General features: G+C 42.7%; 2 protein-coding genes across 2 annotated transcripts; both read right to left on the minus strand.

Moving 5' to 3' along the window:
- Positions 1-631: 631 nt before the first annotated feature.
- Positions 632-9,610, minus strand: LOC307233384 (uncharacterized protein). Its single transcript, XM_080004711.1, has 11 exons — positions 9,568-9,610; positions 9,369-9,426; positions 8,314-8,416; positions 6,710-7,007; positions 5,998-6,208; positions 5,415-5,422; positions 4,528-4,590; positions 4,313-4,370; positions 2,260-2,362; positions 1,879-2,176; positions 632-1,403 (listed from the first exon to the last, which is right to left on the minus strand). The coding sequence occupies exons 2-11, from the start codon at positions 9,421-9,423 to the stop codon at positions 1,173-1,175; spliced, it is 1,428 nt and encodes a 475-aa protein (XP_079860837.1). The 5' UTR covers positions 9,424-9,426; positions 9,568-9,610; the 3' UTR covers positions 632-1,172.
- Positions 9,611-17,951: 8,341 nt separating this feature from the next.
- Positions 17,952-23,905, minus strand: LOC307233385 (metalloreductase STEAP4-like; the record flags this gene model as incomplete). The annotated part of the gene is made up of 10 exons (XM_080004712.1): positions 17,952-18,212; positions 20,238-20,402; positions 20,499-20,541; positions 20,785-20,895; positions 21,418-21,512; positions 21,657-21,935; positions 22,746-22,833; positions 22,956-23,026; positions 23,114-23,221; positions 23,705-23,905. 10 exons carry the CDS (start codon positions 23,903-23,905, stop codon positions 17,952-17,954), a joined length of 1,422 nt encoding a protein of 473 aa, XP_079860838.1.
- Between the last annotated feature and the right edge of the window lie 690 nt (positions 23,906-24,595).

The raw sequence follows: 24,595 nt of genomic DNA on the forward strand, positions 1-24,595 counted from the left end.
GGATGCTGCCCACTGCTCCTGGCTGCCCCCTGGAGGAAGGACAAGCCAGGATGGGTGTAATGCAGAGGCCTCATTTCACCGGCCACCATCCAAAAGCATGTGCATGTGTGTGTGTGTGTGTGCATGTGTTGTAGTGTGGTGTATTGCGTGATAATTAAAGATTCTTCTTCTTCTTCTTCTTCTTCTTCTTCCATGATCGATCGATCAGCGCTGGCATGAGTCGTTAGGCTACATTCAAAACACTGCGCCTTCAGACCGGGCTTACTATATACCTGACGTGACGCCAAAGTTCCATAGATATAAGGTAATTTTTAACCCACCTCTTTTTTTGTTTTACCACTACAGCACTGTATGTATGAGAATGTTAAAATATACGTTGTCTGGGAACGCACTGTTTGGCTCCCATATTACTTCTGGCCGGATGTGGGCCGCGAACACTTTTGAGATTTTGAAGTGGGCCGTGACTGAAAAGATTGGGAAACGCTGGTCTAAATGAAGTCGGGTTCTGCATCATCAGCCACATAGAGGTTTGTCATATGAAATACACTAACGAAATGACAGTTTATTTGCAGAGTTTATCTGGCTTTATTCCAAATAACGACATGACACATGAGTTGTTTCTTACATCATTCTCATACCTTTATTATTACGTGGTTTGGCATTTGATGCTTTTTCTAAGTTGAGCACACGCTCCGTTTGTCAATTTAGCTGTTTTTCCTTCACTCGCTCGTTCGTTTTCTTATTCGTATTTTATTATCCAACTTGTCCTCTGTCTGAAAGGATCACTTGCTTCCTGAAAAGGGGCAAAGCTAAATTCAAGTAGGAGGTCAGTGGACGAAACCGACTTGACACAAAAGCGGGGGCGTGCGGTTGTTCAGTGTGTATGTTGTAAAAATATATTTTATAATTTAATTTAAGTATAATCTTTATCTAAATGTAAAGTTCTAAATGTTCCCCATGTTTGTCTCTCGGGGAGTGACTTAGCTATGTCTCTTATGGTTTGAGTCCTTGTGTAAGTTTAGTTTAATTCTGTTCTGATCTGTTGGTTCGACCCTGGCTTTTGTTTTAGGGAATTTAGAATAGTTCTTCAACACACATTTTGTTTGTGTTCTCATCTTATATGTTATAAAACATATTTCCGACATTTCACCAGACACTCGTGTCTCGGGCCCTTACAGGTTTAGTGAGTGACAGCCCTCCTCCTTGGTTTTCACCAGCACCCTTCCCACGATGCTAAACTCCAGCGCCCTCCAGTTCAGCACGTTCCCCGGAGTGAAGTTGAGGTCGTCGGCGTAGCGCTGGATCTCGCAGGGCGACAGCACGTAGTCCCACATGTGGACCTCGGACATCATGCCCACGAAGGACTGCTTGATGTCAAATCCGCCGCCGTGGGAATCCTGCTCCTGGAAGGGGCCGAGATTAAAAATATATAAAAATTTTGAATTGTGGCACAGTGTGATAATAGATGTGGTCAGTTGTATTCGTCGTGCTCTCATTGGGCCTCATTCACGAACATTTATAAATTGAAATTAAAAATGAATAGACTGAATAGAGGCTGTTAGGTGCTTGTAGCCACGAAGCTGATGGAGCACTTGGACATGGCTGTCTTGGGTGGGGTGGTTGGTCTGGTGAATCACTTGCAGGTTATAACATAATTTTTTAAACTTTTTTTAAATTATTATTTTTTAATACAAATAAGAAATAAAAAATAATGGCTTATATATAATTCAAATCAATATTCCATCGCTATGCATTATTTTATTTAGTAATAATGTAATGTATACATAACCACCTTCAGAGTGATGCAAGACCCTGATCACCCTGTCTGTGGTTATTTTTTTAATAATGATCGAAGGGAAATACATTATCCCTTATTACCTGTCCTAAGATTATTGACGTGGCTCCTTTGATGTTGGACCCAGAGCTGAAGAACTTCATGGAACTGGGCCGTCCGTCCAGCCACAGCTGTCCCAGTCCGGTTTTGGAGTCCCAGGTGGCACAGATTGAATGCCACGTGTTCAGCTTGTAATCCTGTCCAGCAAAGCTTGCTGGAAGGTTTGTAACATACATGTTAACCACGGCCGCTGCGGCAGGCTTAAAAATCAGGAAGTTGTTGGCACCAGAGGGTGTGGACAAAGAGAAAAGGTTGTGGTCTCGGGTGAGATCTGTGAAGGACCTGAAAAAATAATCCCCACACTAAATGAGTTCTCTGGCACCCTGCCTTTTTCTGAATATTATATAACACGTTGCATTTGTTACCTGTGACAGACTGATACAGCCTGAAAATCAGCTCTGTTTGTGTTCAGCGTCACGTGAGCTGTGTTTGTCTCTTGTGGGAAGCTGAACATTTTACCCGAGAGATCTGGAAAGACAAAACGACAAGTCAACCATAGTGAGCAAAGTCGAATAATGCTGTGCAATTTAAGAGGGAAATTCCAGTAATTTTACTGCTAAAAATACATGTGGTGCTGGCGTTGCATGTACCTGTGAGCCTACCCTCTGATAATAATATCATTAGATTAACACAGCATGCTAATATTATATTAGCACATCATCACATTTTAACATGTCAAATCTATACATAATCTTTACTCCAATATGTCAGCTTGCAGCGACAGCACTGAAATGTAGGGAGCGCGTCCGCAGGGCACTGACTGAAGCGTTCGGTGCTCTCCGGCTGTATTGGTGCATATCATCCAACATCTGCATGTAAAACAGACACCCGGCTACACAGCCTTTGGGAGAATTACGTCATGACCTCACGCCGTCGCCTGATGTCGTCACGTCAACTTCAAAAACCTTGAGTGTACTGCATTGCCGTGGTTGTTAATGGTGCGTCGACACCATGCTAGAGGTCTTCACGGATCCCAAATTCATCACGGCAAATTTGTCCAGAGAGCAGATAAGAAACAACTAATTAAAATGATAAAAATAAATACCCGACCTGTTTTCCCCCCGGATATTACAGAACCAACCCGATGCATGTCCGAGGCGATGATAATAATAGGTAGACCCGAACGGGTGCCGGTCCCGGGTCGAGGCCTCGGGTGGTCTGGTTCTGGGCGACCCCTGAACACCTCTACTCCTCTCTCACTACTTGTCTTATGGTCGAGTCTGAATTGTTATGTTGATTATTGATTATAAAAAAAAAAAAAAATAAATAAAATAAAATAATTAATAAATTGGTGCCGATGCCAACATCTTGACTTCTAACCGGATGAAGTCTGTGTATTGACTTGGATTGTTTGCTGCTGGATCTATAGCTGGATGAATAACTATGAAATTTGAGTGGTTGGACAATAATACTGCATAACTTCTTGTATAATACATCGATAGATAATATAGCTTTCGTTGTTCTCCAACCTCTCTTATAACATCGACCACTGTCCATCTACTTACATCAAAAATGTAAGTAAATAGATAAATACATTAATAATTACACTAAGTAAGAATATGAATTAGTTAATTGATGAAGTAACATTGCAAGACAAAAGGACAGTGCTAAATGTCTTAAGTACACTGCAACAAACGTATTTAACAACATACAGTATATGCTCATTATGACCGTTACCTTTTTCTTGTGTATATGATAAGGCTTTTCCAAATTCTTCTACAAGACTTTTAGGGTGTTTTTGCTCAAAATGTTATCCCATTTTATTTAGTGCTTCTTTGTGCAGTTGCCACAGTGGATCCAAAGCAAGTTCAAGTCAACTTTATTGTCATGTGGTCAATAACTTAGACCCAAGACAGGTGTGGCTGCTAAAATCACACTGCAACCACACTTTTGTTTTTATTTCAGTTATTATCAGTCAATTATTTCAACACTGGCTATTGTGAACTTCCCGTTTTCGATAAGGAGTTTTTCCATTTGCCCAATTGGACTTCATTGAAGCACAGTGAGAGGCTGCAGCGGTTAGTTTCTCACTAGTAAGGTGTTATAATGTGCAGTATATAGTGAGGGTGACCAACATTTTAACAAGGCCCACGTTGAAAAATAGCAAACCTAAGCAGCAATACGGGCACTTAAATACTTTAATCTACAGCTTTTAACTATTTGTATAATAAACTTTTCAAATAATAATTCACAATAACTCAGAATTTAATATAATTGATAAAACATACATTGATAAGGATTACAGCATTACAACATGAAAACAATTCCCATTACACTCACATATGTTGCTTTTGAATTTAAAGCAAAAAAAGAGTAATTGTTTTTATTTTATGAAAATAAATTGACATATTTGAGTTTATTCACAAGTCCTGTAAGTGAAATTATTTTGTCAGTTCAATAAAAAGCAATTCAGCGTACCTTGAGGCACAGCAGCACATCCTGACAGCAGCAGCAGCAGAAGTGTGAGCCTCATTTTCTGCAAATAAAATAGACAATAATATTAAATGTCCCTTAAATGCTTGGAGTATTAGATAAAAGTAATAACTTGAGAGATAATGAAAAAAAAAAAGGCAATTAGCAGAGAAATAATTGAGCTATAGGCCCCTTTTGTTTTCATTTATTTTCTATCATACCTTGTACTTGGTCTGAATGTCACTGTGTTGTGTTTCCTTATTCCTCTTCCTGTGGCCGTTTAGCTGTTTCAGCTTATTTTATACATTTCAAATAGGGAAGTAAAGCAGCAGATTCCACACCCAAATGATCATTGTTGGTATTTCAGATCAGTAGAGCAGGATTAATGCAGCATATTTTATTCTGTACAAATCCACTGCGTGGGACAGTGGCACTTTGTAAATGTACATTGATATCTGCAGGTACTGAGCAATGTCTTCCGAGGTGCAAAGCACTTGCACATATTTGTTTTGGTTTATAAAATGTTTTTTATTTTTGAAAAATTATTGAAAATAAACAAAAAACAAATGGCACAGCAGTGAAGATGAGGTACATTTATCACAAGTATGTTCGTTACATTCTAGTGAAGTGACTCTGGTTGCTTATTGCTTCATCGCCGCTTTTGAGGAAGAAAAACAGGGGTTTGGCTGCTCTGGAAGCCTGAGTCATCAGGAAGGAACCTGGGAAAGACAACAATGTGTGTGTGTGCCTGTATGCGTATGAGAGTCGTCAACTTCTCAGAGGCCTTGTTGAATCTGCAGTTACTGTAGATTTGTGAACTCACTAAAAATAATCATAAGTTCCATTTTTCAATAAATTATTTTATAACTATTATCATTATTATTATTATGATTATTATGCATAGTTGTATTCACACATCGCATTACAGAAAAAAACACTTGACTTTAGACACTAGTAATTTATTAATAACAGTAAAATTTGTACCACCTCATGCATTGTTACACATGTCCATATTATTGTATAGATATTTATTCATCCTGTATATCATATCCCTTCTAGAGTCATATTTATACCCACAGCTAATAAGAGCAACAATAAGCCACCACACCCTGCCACCTTAAAAAAGTACGGAGTTTAACTGTTAACTTGTTTAAGAGAACGCAAAAGCGATTTAAAACGCTCACATATGCATTCCAGGCCAGTAGGGGATGATATTATTTCATAAACCTTTATGTCAAAAACCCCAGAAGAGCATTAGGAGCATGCGTATTGAGCTTCTTCATAATATTCATACACAACACTGTATGGGCACGATTCCTAAAGTTACAGACTTTGAAACTTTTAATGGAGGAATAGTGGACATCATAATGGCCGTTGGCCGTCGCTGGTAGGTTCCTGACGCATGCGCAAATGTGCAATTTCAGGTCATGATGTCTGCGTTTTCAAGAAGCTCCGTTTTGAAAGTTTTGACAAAATCTCCACCCTGGAAGGCCTTTTCCAGTTTTCAGTGATCTAAAAATGCTGTTTTCATGTGAACAGGGAGGCCGAAACGCAGAGAAAATGCAAAATACTAACTTTTCAAAATGATCCGTATTCGTGCGGACGAGAGCTTAGACTAAAATCGTTTGGCAAATTCAACCTTGGACTAGATAACGAACACATTGGGTGGAGATGAAGTGGCTTTTAGTGACAGCCCTCCTGCTTGGTTTCCACCAACACCCTTCCCACGATGCTAAACTCCAGCGCTCTCCAGTTCAGCACGTTCCCCGGAGTGAAGTTGAGGTCGTCGGCGTAGCGCTGGATCTCGCAGGGCGACAGCACGTGGTCCCACATGTGGACCTCAGACATCATGCCCACGAAGGACTGCTTGGTGTCAAATCTGCCGCCGTGGGCATCCTGCTCCTGGAACAATCAATTTCGGCAGAGGATAATATATGATGACAATTGTGGTGAACTGTATTCCTCATGCTTTCATTCTGAAAGGAGAGAAGAATATTTCATCGCTTATGTGAATTATATACTGTGTATTGATAACACGGCTCAGTGGGATGTTCACTTCTGATTGGTCGATAGCGCTAATCAGCTTTCAGTTGTTTCTGAATAATGACCGCTGTCTGTTAATAATGACTGTTGCCACAGGCAACCTCTTCTCTGACTGGATTCATGTTGCTCGTTTCACACAGCATTAATTGGAATGTTGCTGACTATTTTCTAAGCAGGACCTCTTCAACTAGGCACACTTACTGTATAAAATAATTTTAAATCAATATTCTGTGTCAATGTATTATTTTCTTTAGTAAGTAGCCATGTAATAAGAGGCATAATAGATACCTAAAAAACACATACATAGACACCTGAAAAAATATAATCCAGAGTATTGAGATGAGAAACAGTGAGCAATACCTGTCCTAAGATTATTGACGTTGCTCCTCTGAGGTTTGAGCCAAACCTGAGGAACTTCCTGGAACTGCCCCGTCCGTCCAGCCACAGCTGCCCCAGTCCGGTCTTGGAGTCCCAGGTGGCACAGAGCGAATGCCACGTGTTCAGCTTGTAATCCTGTCCATAAAACTTTGCTGGAATGTTTTTGGCAGCCAGCTCGATCTCACCCGGCGCGGCATTCTTGAAAATCAGGAAGCTGTTGGCAGCAGAGGGCGTGGACAAAGAGAACAGGCTGTGTGCTCGGCTGAGATCTGTGAAGGACCTGGAAAAAGAAAACACACAAAATTTAATTCTATTGCATCCTTCCTTTTACTGGATATGACACAATGCCAGTGCCATGAGCTGTCAGTGTCGATAGGCAGAAAAAATGAAATTATATATATAATTGACATAGCAGCATAGGCATGGGAAGGGGGTGCTGAGGGTGTTGCAGGACAGCAGCACCCGTCATTTCTGGATGCTCCTTGAGCTTCCTGCTTGCATCTGGAGCGCTGTGTGGAGCGCCAGGCGTGTCTGACAACTTCACTGGCAGTTGCGTCACAGGGCACCTGCGCAGTCCGTTCAACATCTACATGGAAAGGCATCGGGCTACACTGCCTTTTTGGATAAATGTACATTAGGAATGGAGACTTCATATAATTTCTTACGTATGTGCTTGGTGGATTGCAGCATGTCCACGCTGAACGCGCTTTGCCGCTGGATGTATGACTGTATGAATTGTGAGTGGTTGGACAATGATGCTGCATAACTTCAAGATACATTTTAATAAATTTATATTCAATTAAATAAATACATTTTATATTTGTTGGTGTGGCGGACCAAGGGCCGTGGTCAAGTCGCGGCTGCAGACAGCAGCATGGCTTCCTTTCCCGCGGCCGCCCAGCTGCCTCGAATCGGCCGAATCAACACCCCGGCGGTGCTGATTGGTCAGACTGAGAGCAGGGAGCTTTGTCAATGTTTGTCTGTCTGGCAGAGGGGGATCGGCACACAGGGCTCGCCAGCCGACCAGGAGCCACATCAGAACGTCATCCCTCCTCACCCGAAACCATTATTGAATATTATTTATCTTTTTAGCCAGCCAGCCTTTCTGTTCAATTTTACAATAAAAAACCTTTGCCATGTTGACAAACCACTGCCAGAAAGACTCCATCTCCCTCTCTAAACCCCTACCAATGGGCAGAGACAACCATATTTGGGGTTTTTTTTGTTTTGATACCGATACCGATGTCTTTATATTTTTTCTGCCTACCTAGACTGAGAGGTCACAGCACATTACTGCTTTTGGTTACTGACAGGGAGTGGATGTTGTTTGTAACGTGTGCACAAATGGACAGTCCTCGCTTTTTTTCGTCTTTAGAAGTTCACATGTAAGCACAGGCATTGATGCTACCATGCCTGTGCTGTATATTTGACAGCACCCGCCAAAGAAAATAAGTTCCCATGTGCATGTGCTAATCAAATATTATTATGCCGTGTAGATAAAATGTTCTTCTTCTCATCACCGGGTAGGAAATAGGTAGTGGGAGGACACCCTGACCACACGTCACTGCATAATGCATTCCATTTACCTGAGACAGACGGATACAGCCTGGAAGTCACTTCTGTTTGTAATCAGCCTCACGCGAGCTTTGTTTGTCTCTTGTGGGAAGCTGAACAATTTACCCGAGAGATCTGGAAAGACAAAACGACAAGTCAACCAGAGTGAGCAAAGTCGAATAATGCTGTGCAATTTTAGAGGGAAATGCCAATAATTGTATTGCTACAAAAAACATGCTGTGCTGACATTGTTGTGGCTCTGCTTGCTACGATATTTGATCCAACCAAGCTGCTCACACTTGGAGAAACCAGCTGATATAATTTTCATTCAAAACTCCAGCTGATAATGAAACCATTCCTCTCCAAAAGCACGGTGTGAAATATATATTGATCCTGCAACAAACCTACAATGGATTAAAAAACAGATTTGTCAATCATAACCATTATCAGCTCTTTCTTTTTAGAGGTTTGAAAAAATTGCCTCGAGGATACTTTTAGGCTTTTTTTGTAAAAAACAAAAAAAACAAAAAGATGAAATACCTTTTGGTTATTTTTTCATTTTGTTTAGATATAACCTGTAAAGACTGACTAATAACTAATTCCATTTTGGAAAAGAAGAATTTCCTTTTTTTTTTGTTTTTTGTAAGTACAGTGGTCGCAGCAAGCGGAGAGTTTGTCAATAGTCGAGTGTTATAAATACAGTTATAAATGGTGAGACGGCCTAGTTGAAAAATAGAAAACCTATCATTTAAGCAGTAATATGGGCAGTAAAATACTTTAATCTACAGCTTTTACATATTTGTTATATATTCATATATTTATAAAATATTATATTTATTTTATAATTAACTTTTCAAATAATTTACGGTAATTCTAAATCGAATTGATAGAACATTACATTATAAAGATTACAGTAAGCATTGTACATATTGAATAAAACAATTCACATTATGTTGCTTTTGAATTTAAAGAAAAACATGAGTAATTGTTTGTATTTTATTTAAAAAAATGTACATATTTGAGTTATTTTCATAAGTCCTGTAGGTGAAATAATTTTTCCAGTTCAATAAAAAGCAACACAGCTTACCTTGAGGCACAGCAGCACATCCTGACAGCAGCAGCAGCAGAAGTGTGAAGCTCATTTTCTGCAAATAAAATAGACAATAATATTATATGTTCCTTAAATGCTTGAAGTATCAGATAAAAGTAATAACTGGAGAGATTAAAACAAAGGTAATTAGCAGAGAATTGAGCTATAAGTCGCCTTTGTTTTATTTATTTTCTACCTTAACCTGTAGTTGATCTGAATTTCACTACGTTGTGATTCCTAATTCCTCCTCCTGTTGCTGTCTGGCTGTTTCAGTTTGTTTTATACCTTTGAAAGAGGGAAGTAACGCAGCAGATTCCACACCCTGACGATCATTGCTGGTATTTCAGATCGGTAGAGCAAGACATTCCACTGTATATATGTATGAACGCATGCACAGTGGGGCAAAAAAGTATTTAGTCAGCCACCAATTGTGCAAGTTCTCCCACTTAAGAAGATGAGAGAGGCCTGTTATTTTCATCATAGGTAAACCTCAACTATGAGAGACAAAATGAAAAAAAAAAATCCAGAAAATCACATTGTCTGATTTTTAAAGAATTTATTTGCAAATTATGGTGGAAAATAAGTATTTGGTCAATAACAAAAGTTTATCTCAATACTTTGTTATATACCCTTTGCAATGACAGAGGTCAAACGTTTTCTGCAAGTCTTCACAAGGTTTTCACACACTGTTGCTGGTATTTTGGCCCATTCCTCCATGCAGATCTCCTCTAGAGCAGTGATGTTTTGGGGCTGTCGCTCGGCAACACGGACCTTCAACTCCCTCCAAAGATTTTCTATGGGGTTAAGATCTGGAGACTGGCTAGGCCACTCCAGGACCTTGAAATGCTTCTTACGAAGCCACTCCTTCTTTGCCCGGGTGGTGTGTTTGGGATCATTGTCATGGTGAAAGACCCAGCCACATTTCATCTTCAATGCCCTTGCAGATGGAAGGAGGCTTTCACTCACAATCTGACGATACATGGCCCCATTCATTCTTTCCTTTACAAGGATCAGTTGTCCTGGTCCCTTTGCAGAAAAACAGCCCCAAAGCATGATGTTTCCACCCCCATGCTTCACAGTAGGTATGGTGTTCTTTGGATGCAACTCAGCTTTCTTTCTCCTCCAAACACGACAAGTTGAGTTTTTACCAAAAAGTTCTATTTTGGTTTCATCTGACCATATGACATTCTCCCAATCCTCTTCTGGATCCTCCAAATACTCTCTAGCAAACTTCAGACGGGCCTGGACATGTACTGGCTTAAGCAGGGGGACACGTCTGGCACTGCAGGATTTGAGTCCCTGGCGGCGTAGTGTGTTGCCGATGGTAGCCTTTGTTACTTTGGTCCCAGCTCTCTACAGGTCATTCACTAGGTCCCCCCGTGTGGTTCTGGGATGTTTGCTCACCGTTCTTGTGATCATTTTGACCCCACGGGGTGAGATCTTGCGTGGAGCCCCAGATCGAGGGAGATTATCAGTGGTCTTGTATGTCTTCCATTTTCTAATAATTGCTCCCACAGTTGATTTCTTCACAACAAGCTGCTTACCTATTGCAGATTCAGTCTTCCCAGCCTGGTGCAGGTCTACAATTTTGTTTCTGGTGTCCTTTGACAGCTCTTTGGTCTTGGCCATAGTGGAGTTTGGAGAGTGACTGTTTGAGGTTGTGGACAGGTGTCTGTTATACTGATAACGAGTTCAAACAGGTGCCATTAATACAGGTAACGAGTGGAGGACAGAGGAGCCTCTTAAAGAAAAAGTTACAGGTCTGTGAAAGCCAGAAATCTTGCTTGTTTGTAGGTGACCAAATACTTATTTTACCGAGGAATTTACCAATTAATTCATTAAAAATCCTACAATGTGATTTCCTGGATTCTTTCCCCCCAATCTGTCTCTCATAGTCGAAGTGTACCTATGATGAAAATTACAGGCCTCTCTCATCTTTTTCAGTGGGAGAACTTGCACAATTGGTGGCTGACTAAATACTTTTTTGCCCCACTGTATATGTATGTGACAAATAAACCTCTCATCTTGAATCTTGAATAATATGTTCTGTACAAAACCACTTAGGGGGACAGTGGCACTTTGTAAATGTACACTGATATCTGCAGGTACTGAGCAACGTCTCCCGAGGTGCAATGCACTCGCACATATAAGTTATGGTTTACGAACACTTTTTGAAAAATTACAAAAATAAAAAAGTAGAAAATAGCACAGCGGTGGGGAAAATAATCACAGAGGTCCTTGAATGTCAGAAAAATGCAGAAAAGAGAAATCTTAAAATGATGGAGAACAATAATTTAGCATTTACTAGTGATGAGGTACATTTATCGCAACTACCAGTATGTGCCTTAACATTTCTTTATATCGTGTTTATTTCAGTACAGACTGGATGATTTGAACGTGCAAAATGGGAGCGCGTCATTCAAAACCATCACGGGTGGAAGGGATTCCAGCTTGTCTAAAGGAAATACGAATGGATACCTCTTGAGAAAAGAATGTTGGAGAAACAAAAGAAAATAAGAAAGAAACATAATTCAAAATATCAAGAGATATAAACACAAAAAGTAGTCAAAGAACAATCAGATCCGTTCAGACGACAAGAAACCCAAAGTGAGTGAACGTCTTTCGCTTAATCCTGAGCTACTGTACATTTTTTAACTGAATTAAAATAAATCAAACGTTCATATGTTTCCGTATGACGCTTTTGACAATACTTGACTGGTATTTGGTGTTTTACCAGCACAGTGACACACTAATCATTCACCACTGACAGCTCATACTATTTATATTTACAGTTCCTGGTTCCTTCTTCTGCGTTCATTGAGCTGTTGTGTGCTAAATCATTTCTTAAGAATTTAAGTTGTTTATTTCCTCACTTACTATTCCGCCTTTGTGCATAAATCCCCTCACCCTCATCTCACGTTTGATATTATTCTTTAACATACTCTGTAAATTGCTATGAATTTCTTGTGACTATACAATTTTTTTCAGTCAATGTATATCATCATTATGTTTTACAGTGTACTTACTTATCTGATCTGATATGTTTATAGACATAATTGTAAATGATCAGATTACATTATATCTTATCATGTTGTATTCCTTCCTGTTAAGCCTTCATTGTTTGTTTTCTTTTTTCCTGCTATGGGTGTGCATAAAATAATGATAAAGGTTATTTTCATAGCTCCCTTGCATTCCTTGAGTGTATAGGTTAGTTACATTAGTTAGTATGAAGTTTAGTGTAAAACAGTGTTTAATTTAAGAGTGCTCTCTTATGTATAGTTGCATTCAACTTGTGATAGTATTGTAAAAAAAACAACTATAATAACCTGACTTTAGACACTGTAGTAAGTCTCTAGACATGTACATATTTATATTTATACCCGCAAAAAGTACTAGCAACCATACTGCCAATTAGACTTAACAGTTTGGCAAATTCAATCTCGGACTGGATGATAAACACATTGGGTCCAAACTAAATGGGTTTAGTGATAGCTCTCTTGCTTGTTTACCACCAACTTCCTGCGATGACTTGGCCAAGCAAACAGATTCAGATTCTGATTACAGTAGACTGTAATGTTGGAGCTGTGGGGGAAAGAGTTGAAAATGACTTTCTCCCCTTTCCGTCCGTCCCCTCCTCATCAGTAAAAGCACACTGCACACAGGCACAATAGTCATACATAGGCCCACGATGAGCGTAACCTCCAGTTGCTACAGTATCTGGTGCTGTGGGGAGGGAGGGAGAGCGCCGGTGGCCGCCTCCACCGACGTGTCGGGATCCATTGGTGACGAAGCCGAAAGCCCGGTGCGCAGAGTGAGGCTTTCCTGGAGGACGGCGGCGGGAGCAGCCGGAGGGATGAGCCCAGGAGAGGGAGCAGACGGAGAAGCCGAGACAGGAGGAGGAGGCCCCCTCAACGACACAGCTGGGGGAGAAACTATGTGGATCCCACCGAGCTCAGAGACAGGACAAGAGGATGTTGAGCGAGAGAGAGGGAGAGAGAGAGGGAGAGGGAGAGAGAGAGAGAGAGAGGGAGAGGGAGAGAGGGGGGGGTGGAGACATGCGGGGAAGACACGGTGAATGACAGAGGCAGAAAATAACAGAGTAAGAAAAATAAATCTAGAAATCTCAATCTAAAAAGATATCAGTGATGGAACCAGTGAATACTGCGCAGTTGCTATTGACCAAAAATGTATTCAGAAGAGCAGCTCACAACAGTTCAACTCGACAACGGTGACAAATGACACTGTGCGGAGCCAAAGTGAAGATATCAATAACCAGTGAAGTAAACTTGGCTTTGTTGTAGAATAGGCAATGCAGTATAATGTGTGTGTGTGTGTGTGTGTGTGTGTGTGTGTGTGTGTGTGTGTGTGTGTGTGTGTGTGTGTGTGTGTGTGTGTGTGTGTGTGTGTGTGTGTGTGTGTGTGTGTGTGTGTGTGTGTGTGTGTGTGTGTGGTATACAGTATGGTTCTCCGTGAAAACATATCTCCGTGTTGTTATGGGATACAAGGAGAGGGTGGCACAAGCTCTCACTTATCTCGTGGAACTGCGCTGGTAGCGCAAGGCGGCGTGGCAGGTTCCTCCCAGAAAACAACAATTCCCAGAATACAAATGGCAAGATCCTCCAAGCCATTTGCACTCCACAATGGATTATTAATGAACTAAGGCCCAAGTCACCGGGCTAAATTCAAATCGAGTCTCAAGTCTGTAATTTTATGTTCCAAGACTGGAACATAAAATTACCTCATTATATTTGTAAATAGTCAGACATAATATGCATCTTCTCCAATGCACTGCAGACAAGGTCAAGTCGGGCATCTGTGTTTATCATTCATTGCTTTATGTGTGTTCATTCCACTTTAATTTAAAGTTTCAGGAAATAAATACAACCACAATGGCCAAAGAAAGAAGTTTTGTTTCGTGACTTTCTTGAATGCCCTATCCTTACCTTATTAGATCAGCAAAGACAGCACAGCAGAATCGCATCGATGGGAGAGTCTCTGCAAGAGATATCCAGCTAAGGTAAGGAATCCGGATATTATACAAGCAAAAGTGTTCAGAAAGTAAAATGCTGCTTCATGAATTTCAACACTAGGATACAACCTGTCACCTGGATTCCAATTTCCGATACTTGGATTAGCCGAATTGAATTTGTTTATAGAGAGTGAATGAAAGTAATGACTAAAAGTTGACTAAAATGTAATGACTTTTCATCTACTAAAACTGGACTAAAACGTTTTGAGTTGTCATCAAACAACTCAAGACTAAATATGAAAAAAGCTGCCCAATTGATCACTGCTTTTGAAGGAAGCTCAACCGAAAATTCTATGAAGGCCCACACTGCGTTCAAAGGTTGATGACTCCTGCACGGTAAGGAAGAAGGTGATGACTGAGGCTATGAGAAGAGTTGACCATATCGCCACCACCACCGACTGCTGGTCTGTCAGAAGACAGAGCTTCATTGGCGTAACAGCCCATTGCATAGACCCTGACAGTCTCAACAGATGCGACTGTATTGCCCCTGCAAACAGGCTCACACACCTTTGATGTGGTAGCGGGCACCTTAAGTGACATCCATTCAGATGTACAAGATGAAACTCCATTTTCCTGGCTGTGGAAAGACTACTCAGAATAATGAAAGACAAGGTAGAGGCGGCCATCACAGCTTTCTGCACAGGCTTAACTGTTCCGATGTAAGTCAGGATCATGTATGTTTTCTTATTCATCATAATTCCTTGCGGACGAGTGATTGTCACACTGCATACGTAGTACACCATCATTAACCCATTTGGTTGAGTAGCCATGCAGCCACTGATTACTTGAGAAACTTAGATGAAATTGTTAAATAGGTTCAAAAACACAGTATTTTTGTTTTCGTCAAAGGGTTCAATCAAGTTCAAAGTTCAAAGTTCAAAGTGTTTTATTTGTCAACTGTAAAGTACAACACAAGGTCATCCGGTACATCGAAATTCTTGGGGCATGACAGGCAACAACTTTGAAGTTGTTCAAAGTTGAACTTGCATTAATCGCAGAGTATGCCACTACCATGAATCCAGTCACACCATCTTGCAGGCAGCAACCAATGACCAGATGGGGTGGCTACTTCCAACGATCAACCTGCTGACCTACAAACGTGACTGAATCAATTTGCCATTGAAGTACTGTAAGCCTCTGGTGAATGCTCCATAGCTTTGAATAAATAATCACTTTGGCCATATGTCAGGAGGCCGCGAGTTGATAGCAGCTGCGATTCTTCTTCTGGAATTCCGAACAACACAGAAAAAGGATGAGGCCACAATCAAAATATGTCTATTGGCGTACATGTTGTACTTTGCAGTTTGGAGAACCACACATTTGAACCAAAATTTAGAATAACATGACCAAAACGAAGTAGCAGCACAACCCGTCTCAAAGACATCGTGTGTTATCCCTTGAAAACCTTAGATTGGGGTCATGATATGTTGGGGGAGTTCTCCTGATAGCATCATTTATATTTTCATCCTCCCTGCGTTTCAGGAATCAAATACATCAAAGTGCACGTGGGAGAACCCTCCCTGCAGCTCGGTGACGCCGTCCATGAAGAGGACTTCTTATCTGCTCTGAAGACGTGTCACACACAAGATAGCACCAAACGACTGGACGGATACTTGGCCTGTTCAGCAGATCACATGGACTTGCTGAAATCCTTCCCAGCTGTCTGCAACCTATCTGTGAAGCTGACCACACACAAGACTATTCAGCATTGCACGACTTGTCTTCTGCCCATAAGGAGCAAGGCTGGATTCTTGCAATTTGGAAAACCAACTCCTTCTGAAGAGAAACCACAAATTATTCAACTTATATGAATTAAAGTATCATTAATTATAACATGGGTCCTTGTTGCAAAGTTGAAACACTGATTTCTAATACAGTTGCTTCAGTTGTGGTGACCTCTTGTTCTTGTTCATGTTCAGTGTGATGGAGTTTCCGATGTAAGGCTTTCCAGTACTTTTTCCATACGGAGAGTGCAGAGGAGCTGGAGCTTGACAGCAGAAGGATTGATGACATGGACAGTGATGGGGAAGGGACCAATGAACCTGGATGTCAGTTTCCAGTGACTCCTCGCAAAGATCCAGATTGAAAGCCGCACCTTCTGCCAAGGTGCTTGGGACCGCCTGCCGCCGGTACTCAGTAAACTGACGGATGAACCGAGAACGCTGCAAAAAGCCTTCCAGAATACAGAAGAAAACTGAGGACCATGATCTGAGAAGGTGTCGGTGGGGAGACCATGAATTTGGACAATATGTTGGATCATGAGTAGTGCATTTTCTCTAGAGAGACTGCCGGAAGAGGGAGTCTGGGTGGGTAGAGCTGCAGACAGGCAAAAAGGACCTAGTTTGGCTTGCCAGTATTCTCCCTCTACTGGCGAGCCCCCTCTTTACGGGGCAGGTGGACACAAAGTGACCAGGCTGACCACAGTGCATGCAACACTTGTTCAGGACCCTCCTATGTCACTCAGCAGGAGTCAGACTGGTCCTTCCCAGTTGAATGTGCTCTGGGTGGGCACACAGGGCAGGAAGGGCGAGAGGACGCAGGAACGAAAATCGAGGGGTTGCTGGATTGATAACCTGGCAGAGTGGGGATCCTTGAGCCCGTGGGAATTTCCGTCTCATCTCCCTCTGACGCTCACGTTTCCGAACGTCTACGCGGATGGCTATGGTGGTGAGGGAGCCCAAGTCCGGAGGCAGCTCCCGAGATGCAAGCTTGTCTTCGATGTAGTCAGCACATGGTAGAAGGCGTCCAACAGGGCAACTACAAACATGTAGTAGCTGGAACCGGGGGGGGGGCACTATACATTGCTGGAAGGTGTCAGCAAGGCTGCAAAATTGCTCCATTATGTCTAGAAAAACAAAGTCATGGTGTTCTGCCATCTCCTGGAGTGCCTTGGCAATACAGTTGAGCTGCTGTTCATGCCATCCGATGGTGACTCCTTGATCAGCGTCAGGTCAGTTCATAATGGAAGAGTTCAGAACTAGGACCCAAATGCAGAACCATGCAACTAGGACCCTGAGGTGGGTGCAGGATTAAAAAAAAAGAAAAATCAGGGGGATCAGAGCAGACGAACAGGCAGGCAAAAAAGGCAGGCCTTGAATTCGATCAAACTTAAAAGGAAATCTTAACTTGCTCACAAATACACACAAGCGCCGCGAGGAACAGACTGACAGAGCAAGTGCGAAGATGAACTGACACAGAGGAAACCGACTACTGACTTAAGTACCTAAAGACAGGTCAACACAATGAAGTAATTGACATGGAACAATTGGGAGGAGGAAAACAAGAAGACTCAGGAAAACAAGGGAGACATCTATAGGACAAAACCAAAACTACACACTACCTAAAAAAAAAAACAGTTCACTACTGTGACAGTAACAAAATATCTTTGCTTTGTTTATGTACACCACTGTGTGTGTGTGTGTGTGTGTGTGTGTGTGTGTGTGTGTGTGTGTGTGTGTGTGTGTGTGTGTGTGTGTGTGTGTGTGTGTGTGTGTGTGTGTGTGTGTGTGTGTGTGTGTGTGTGTGTGTGTGTGTGTGTCTGAATGCTCCCGCTATGTTATTAGTGGTTTGCCGCTGCCGTCCCCTCCTGGCTCGCTCCTCTCCCAGCCCTGCCGGATGCGGGTGAGGCTACGGTCCACGCAGGGGAGGAGCAGCAGCAGCTTGAGGACCAGCACCACGGACGGCACCACCAGGCACAGCATGTAGCCGGGCGGGGTCCACCACTTGTAGGTGGAGAGGTTGAGGAAACGGTCCCAGCCGTACAGATAGACGTGGAGGGTGCAGAGGAACAGCGTCAGGTGACCCAGCTTGGACTGGAAGAGGAAAAATAGGAGGAAGAGGAGGATGAGGAGTAGGAGGAGGAGGAGGTTTGAAGAGAGAGCAGAGGAGCAGAATCAGGAGCAGGGAAAAGGGAGACCAGACACGGAACAAGGCATGTGCACACAATACACACACTAAGATACACACTCCAGGTCCCTACACACAACACAATCATAATTGTTGTGTAATAGCTTTAATGAGCTGGTGTGTGGAAGTTTGACCTTTAAAGAAACAAACTGTGAACCTACTTACACACACGCACACACAAATACATAGAGATGAATGCATGTGCATGCGTAGGCATATTCATCTCTGCAACCAACACTAACAGTATGTAGGTGTATACACATACACATGAAATACACACACACACACACACACACACACACACACACACACACACACACACACACACACACACACACACATACATTAATATGCATGGACACACATTAATGCACCAATGGGCACATAGATTTCACACACACACACACACACACACACACACACACACACACGCACGGGCGTATGTGCGCGCGCACACACAAACACCACAATCTCAAGACTTATGGCCAAGGATAATGTATGCCCTCTAAATTACATTTGATGAATAACTTAACATTTAAAGCACTGCTCTAATTTGGGCTGGAGTTCAGGGGGAGGAGGGGTGATGGAATTCGAAAATGAGCTTGTCATGACCCAGTTACATTTATGAATGAGTGTGTTCCCAGTAGTGAATCTGAGTTCATTTTTCAGCGACCAATGCAGAAAAAAATAAAAATAAATAAAATAAATGGACAACCAACAAAACATTCATGTCTTCTCAAGTAAGGCGACGCCACTCAAAACTTCAAGTGAAGCCAGAAGCGATGGAATTCAGACTAAAGTTGGACGAAATCAGAGCAAACTAGACTAGAGAGTCCAGCGTCCATCTGAGGTGTTCTCTGTGATTTTCACGGTTAGTTTGAACTCAGACCAGAGACGCTTTGTGTTGGAGATTGATTAAAGTTTGTGGGGTCCAAGCCATATTGATAATGTGTTTTTGGTGGCCAGAAGATAGCGCTGTCATAGGTTCCCTTGCCAAAAGTCTTTCCCATTAGGTTTTGGATTGATGCAGAAAATAAGCTCGGCGGATATGCATATGCGAAACATTTTTCTTAGGAAGTTCATTTCCAAAGGTGAATACCACTTCGAATGAAATATAAATGCAAATTCCTGGGTAAAATATTGTGCTTAAGTTGAATGCTAAGTTGATTAATTTCTTTTCAGGACGATAAAGTCAATACAACTTCAAAGGCCAAAGTCGAGTCTACAGTCCTCACTAATATGTCTGGAGAAACGCCGAGGAGTGAAAATCATTCTCTGAGAAGGGGACTGAAGGCAAGACAACGAAAACAAAGAATCTAAGTTGGTCAGATTAGTAAAAAAAAAAGACTACACAACTAATTGAAGAGGTTTTGGGTGTTTTTTGTTTTTTTAGTTTGTTTTCCGGCTTTTTTCTTCGGTCAGGTTGATTACCTTTTTTAATTGAATTCTTTCCTGCTATTTCGACAGCTGGGAATGACTTGGTTTGAAGTGCAGAATGAAACTAAAACATTTTAGTTGGAGCCTGAATGAAATAGGCAAACGGGAGCAAGATGCAAACGTTGTTTATATCAATGCATAAGGTTATATAATTTATAAGTGTATCAATAATAATTCATACAACCAATAATTAAATTCAACCAATAATGCGATAATGCATTCAGTAGCCACGATGGAAGCTTGTCGAAAGAATTGGCTTGATCTGCAAAGTCTTTGTTTTAAAATGTTTCCTCTCATAATTTTTTTGCAAGCATGTACACCAAGGGAGGGTTCCCATCCAACTCATTCCGCTCATTATTGTAAATGTGCTGATACACTCCCATGCACGGACAGAATACACTCACACAAAGACCCACTGACACACACACACACACACCTACACACACACACACACACACACACACACACACACACACACACACACACACACAAACCTGTATGAAGGTGAACTCCCTCCAGCTGAGAGCGTTACTGACAGGGGAAAGAGAAGTTATTCCCAACAGGACGTACAGACCAAATCCCAGAATCCCGATGGAGTAGTAGGAGTCTGTTCTCCAGGCGGCGGTGGTGTCAAACTCTGTCGTCTTGTTGCCTCTGATCTGACAACGAGAGGCGGAGAGGGTGTCCAAAAAAAAAGGCTGGGACGAAGTTGTTTCTCTGCACTCGCATAATATTGATGACGGTCGCAAACTTACCAGGGAGACCACGCGCTCCCCAGCCTTGTATCTCACGTAGTATCTGGAGACAAAATGATTAATTTACTCTTGGAGGAATTTGTATTCATAAAATGCATTGGCAGTCTCTTCACCGGATCTATGATATCCTGAGAGGGAATAATTCAACTCAATAAAAATGAACATGGCTTTGCTATAACATTACAGACATGCTGTGTTTCATCTACAGGTGTCCTCTTATGGTGCCTTGTGATTGAAAAAAAATTCCATGGTTTTGAGTGTGTGATGCCAGGGTGACATACTGTACCGTATAGGGATGAGTAGTGTGTAGAGCACATGTAGGAAAGCAAAACCCAAAGAAACTAGCCCCATCTGCTTCCTGCACAGCATCCAGTGGTCCAGCCAACCAGGGAACCTCCTGGAGACAATTTGTTATATTTACATTGTGTGATGTCTTCATTACAACACAAACACACACAATACACAATTGACACAAAACAAAATAGTAATGCACCTCTATTGCCCTTTAATGCATCTGTTTCGGGTGATGAATGGTGGTTTGTTCCATACAGTGCCTTTCAGTAGGTTTAAAGCTGCCAGTGGTGCAGGCTCTTTTGGGATTGGTGGTGGTAATTAGGGACTGAGGGTTTGCCAGAACCCACTGTAGAACCTTCTGGAGGTGTAGCGGGCCTAATTCAACACAACATCACTCAAAGAGGTTGCCCACTTGATAACCTCAGTGAAATACTTGTGGTGGTTGTCCCAGCTTGGTAGCTCTGGATCTGGTTCATAGAGATAAATGGCGGCGCTGTCCGAGGTAAACTCTCCTTAAGTGTAGGGGCAGGTGTGTGAAGTTGTTTGGCTGGACTTGGCTTCTGTATGTAGCATCAGTTCAAGGGATTTAATGTTAGATTTAGTGTATTACTGTATGCTGGCTGACCTGTACTTGGTCCCCCTGTAGAGCTGAATGAACGAGGCCAGAACTCCAGGCAGGTAACAGAGAGACAGCATGATCAGAGAGACGATGGGAAACACCTGAAGGATGGAGGACAAACAGGGAACAGATTGCTGCCAAGGAATGTGACGGTTGCCATTTTCATTATTTCAAGGGAACACCGGGTCCAAGGTGCAAGACACAGAGCAACAGGCTACAGTGCGCGAGATGCAAAGTTGTGAAACCTTGTTGGCCAGGGACACCATGATCCGAAAGGAGATGTCCTTGTCCTGTTCCACATATGCATAGACCACGTCTTGGATGAGCAGGTAAAAGAAGAAGAAGGCGGTGAGGCACACGGCCAGGCAGAGCGGCAGCCTCCACGCGGGGAAGAGCTGCAGGGGGAAGTCCTCCAGCTCCTTGGCTGCCGACAGACAGCCCTTGTCCAGGACGCTGAGGCCCAGCCTAGTGGCCATCTCTGCAACCGCCTGCTTGGCCTCGCTGCTATCCCCACACAGGTAGACCTGGAAATATGCACACACACAGGCTTGCCAAAGCATTTCCCAAACCCCGTGTGTGGCTCATGTGTCTTCATCATATTTATATTCATGAAATTACATGAACAAAGATGAAAGGAGAATTTCGACTCAGGAGGATTGAACATGCTACCACACCGCAGCGTCCGTGAGCTCGTAAAGTAAAGCAGTCTAAGTTTAGCTGGGATTGAGAGGTAAATTCTCAGTCAACATATGTGCATACAGTATATGACACTTTTGTGTCAGATATGCGCACAGCTAGACTCACTTATGCACACAAGCATGCAGAAGAACGCACACATAATATTACACGTGCACATGCACGCAAATGCATGGCACACTCCCAAACACAGAGACTTCTGTTGTGTTTAACTGCCCTCTGGGATTTCACAAACAGATCAAACTAAAACAGGAAATTCTAGGCAGCTACTTTCCAGTGGAGAGGGAGGAGGCAACCGCAGAAAGGAAAGCTTAGATCTCAGAGAGACGCTGGAGTTAATTGAATCAAAGATACAGCACTAAGACGCCTCAGTGGCGCTCGTTCTACAAATCACGAGGCTGAATTTTGCTGTTGTTGCTTGGATTCAGTTTGATCCAGTGGTATAGAAGAAGGTATACGTAGGTATGCGGCGTATTCCCTCTTCTTCCCTTGCTCTTTTTTTACAGCATACATACTTATACACTATATACTTATACAGGAGCCTAGTAACCATCGAGCTATTCAATTTAATTTTAAATACCTTATCCATCCCTGAAGAAGCACAATTCAAGGCAGGCGGATTTAGCACGAGACAGTACCTGTCTGTTTGCATCTGACGGTCCGTTCTGCAAGGACCAGGCCGATATGGTGTTGAAGGCCTTCACTACAGAGGCTCCTGGCACCAGCCTAAAGGTACGACAATTGCTTTTCTGTTCCACTTTCTACACATTGTAGGAGGGTTAAGTTTACCCGTGTCCCAAGGGATGTCTCAACACTCCTCCATCCATCATTATATATTTTCCCCTCACCTCTGCAGATACTCAGCGTTGGCCTCTGAATAGAGACCCGTCTTGTGGTTGTTGCTGACATCCACTAGCACCTGGCAAAACACACCCAAAACCGCTGCTCATAAAAAGTAAAACACTATACGATATAACTCATCAGTAACTTGTGCATGTGAAGATACCTTCCCCTTCAGTTGAGGTGCCAGCGTCTGCAGGAAGTCATAGTGTTCTCTGTGAATACAAATCACAACTAGACTGGATAAGTGGGCGGCTTCTGCATGGCTCATAACCTGCTGACAGCACACACACACACACACACACACACACACACACACACACACACACACACACACACACACACATACACAAACACACACACATGGACAGTGGTTAGAAGGACCATTAAATATCAGGCTAAATGGCCCCATTGACGAAGATACTTTCACTCACACAAACTATCTGTATCATTACTCATCCAGATTCACGGCGTTGATCAAATTGGTGTTGACCAACGTTAAGCTCCACATGTCATAGCCACACAATAATTTTCCGCTGAGGTAATTTTCAACAAATACGATTGGGATCATTCCTCCACTTCTAAAAAATAAATAAATAATGTTGACATTTAGCCTTGCGTTTTCCTGGCCTGGTCCCAGTTCTGGCAACACACTTTACACACCGGGGACAGGAGCAGCTGTCAGTCTGAGAGAAAATCGAAATGAAGAGTTTTTCCGAAAGACACCGGGAATATCATCTCCTGATTTGCTGTGTACCTGAGCTCCCTGCGGCAGGGGGCCACAGCTGTGCGGTCTTCGGCTGCCGTACACCACCTTGTAGCCCGTCTGGAGCAGACGCTGACCCAGAGAGCGACCCAGGTCCCCCGTCCCAAAGATACACAGCAGCTCCTTCTCCGGGTTGGAGGCCATGGCCAGAGGACACAGAGGCACACTCACCGGCTTCATCTCACCTGACATGACACTCATTGTCGTGCCCACACACTGTCACAGGCTGGAAGATCTTCTGTGGTCAAAACATGAAATAAAACCCAAAACAAAATACCGGACTCTTCCGGGAACTTAAAACCAGAGCGGCCGCGTTCAAATATAACGCCGTGACGTGTTTAGATCCACAGCAGATTTGTCTTAAAATAACACCCTTCAAAAGCTACTGTTGTTCTGGGCTCCCAGAAAAAAAAACAGCAAAAGCAAATCGGCTGTCTGCCTCTGGAGCGACTGTGTTTGTTCTTCTTCTCTATTCATGACTCGGTGCCTGACAGACTCGCTCAGTTTATGCACCCGCGAGAGGGGTGGACTTTCAGCCAGACTGGAAAACTCCCCGCGGAAAGTTGGGACATGTGTGTGTGAGGGTGGCTGTGTGTGTGTGTGTGTGTGTGTGTGTGAGGGGTTGTGTCGGGGGGAGTGCGGGGGGGAGAGCGGGGGGTGTGTGTGTGTGGGGGTGGCTGTGTGTGTGTGTGTGTGTATGTGTGTGTGTGCTGTGTGTGTGTGTGTGCCAGCTTGCCAAACTTGAATGTGGTCTTAGAGGAAGGTTATTTCCACAAACAACTTTTCTCTGGTTGTGCAATTCCTGAATAACCCAACCTGTTCCGTTATTTTCGAGGGAAGATTAAAATATTGGCAAGAAAATGCGAAAACACATTCATATCA

The sequence above is a fragment of the Zeus faber genome (genome assembly GCF_960531495.2).
Source record: "Zeus faber genome assembly, chromosome: 8".
Lineage (NCBI taxonomy): Eukaryota > Metazoa > Chordata > Actinopteri > Zeiformes > Zeidae > Zeus > Zeus faber.

Coding starts and splice junctions, on each gene's coding strand:
- LOC307233384 (XM_080004711.1), bottom strand. CDS start 9,423: ATGAGCTTCACACTTCTGCTGCTGCTGCTGTCAGGATGTGCTGCTGTG. Junction 4,371..4,527: donor ACATTCAGACCAAGTACAAG/GTATGATAGAAA, acceptor TTTTATTTGCAG/AAAATGAGGCTCACACTTCT. Junction 1,404..1,878: donor CGTCAATAATCTTAGGACAG/GTAATAAGGGAT, acceptor GGCCCCTTCCAG/GAGCAGGATTCCCACGGCGG.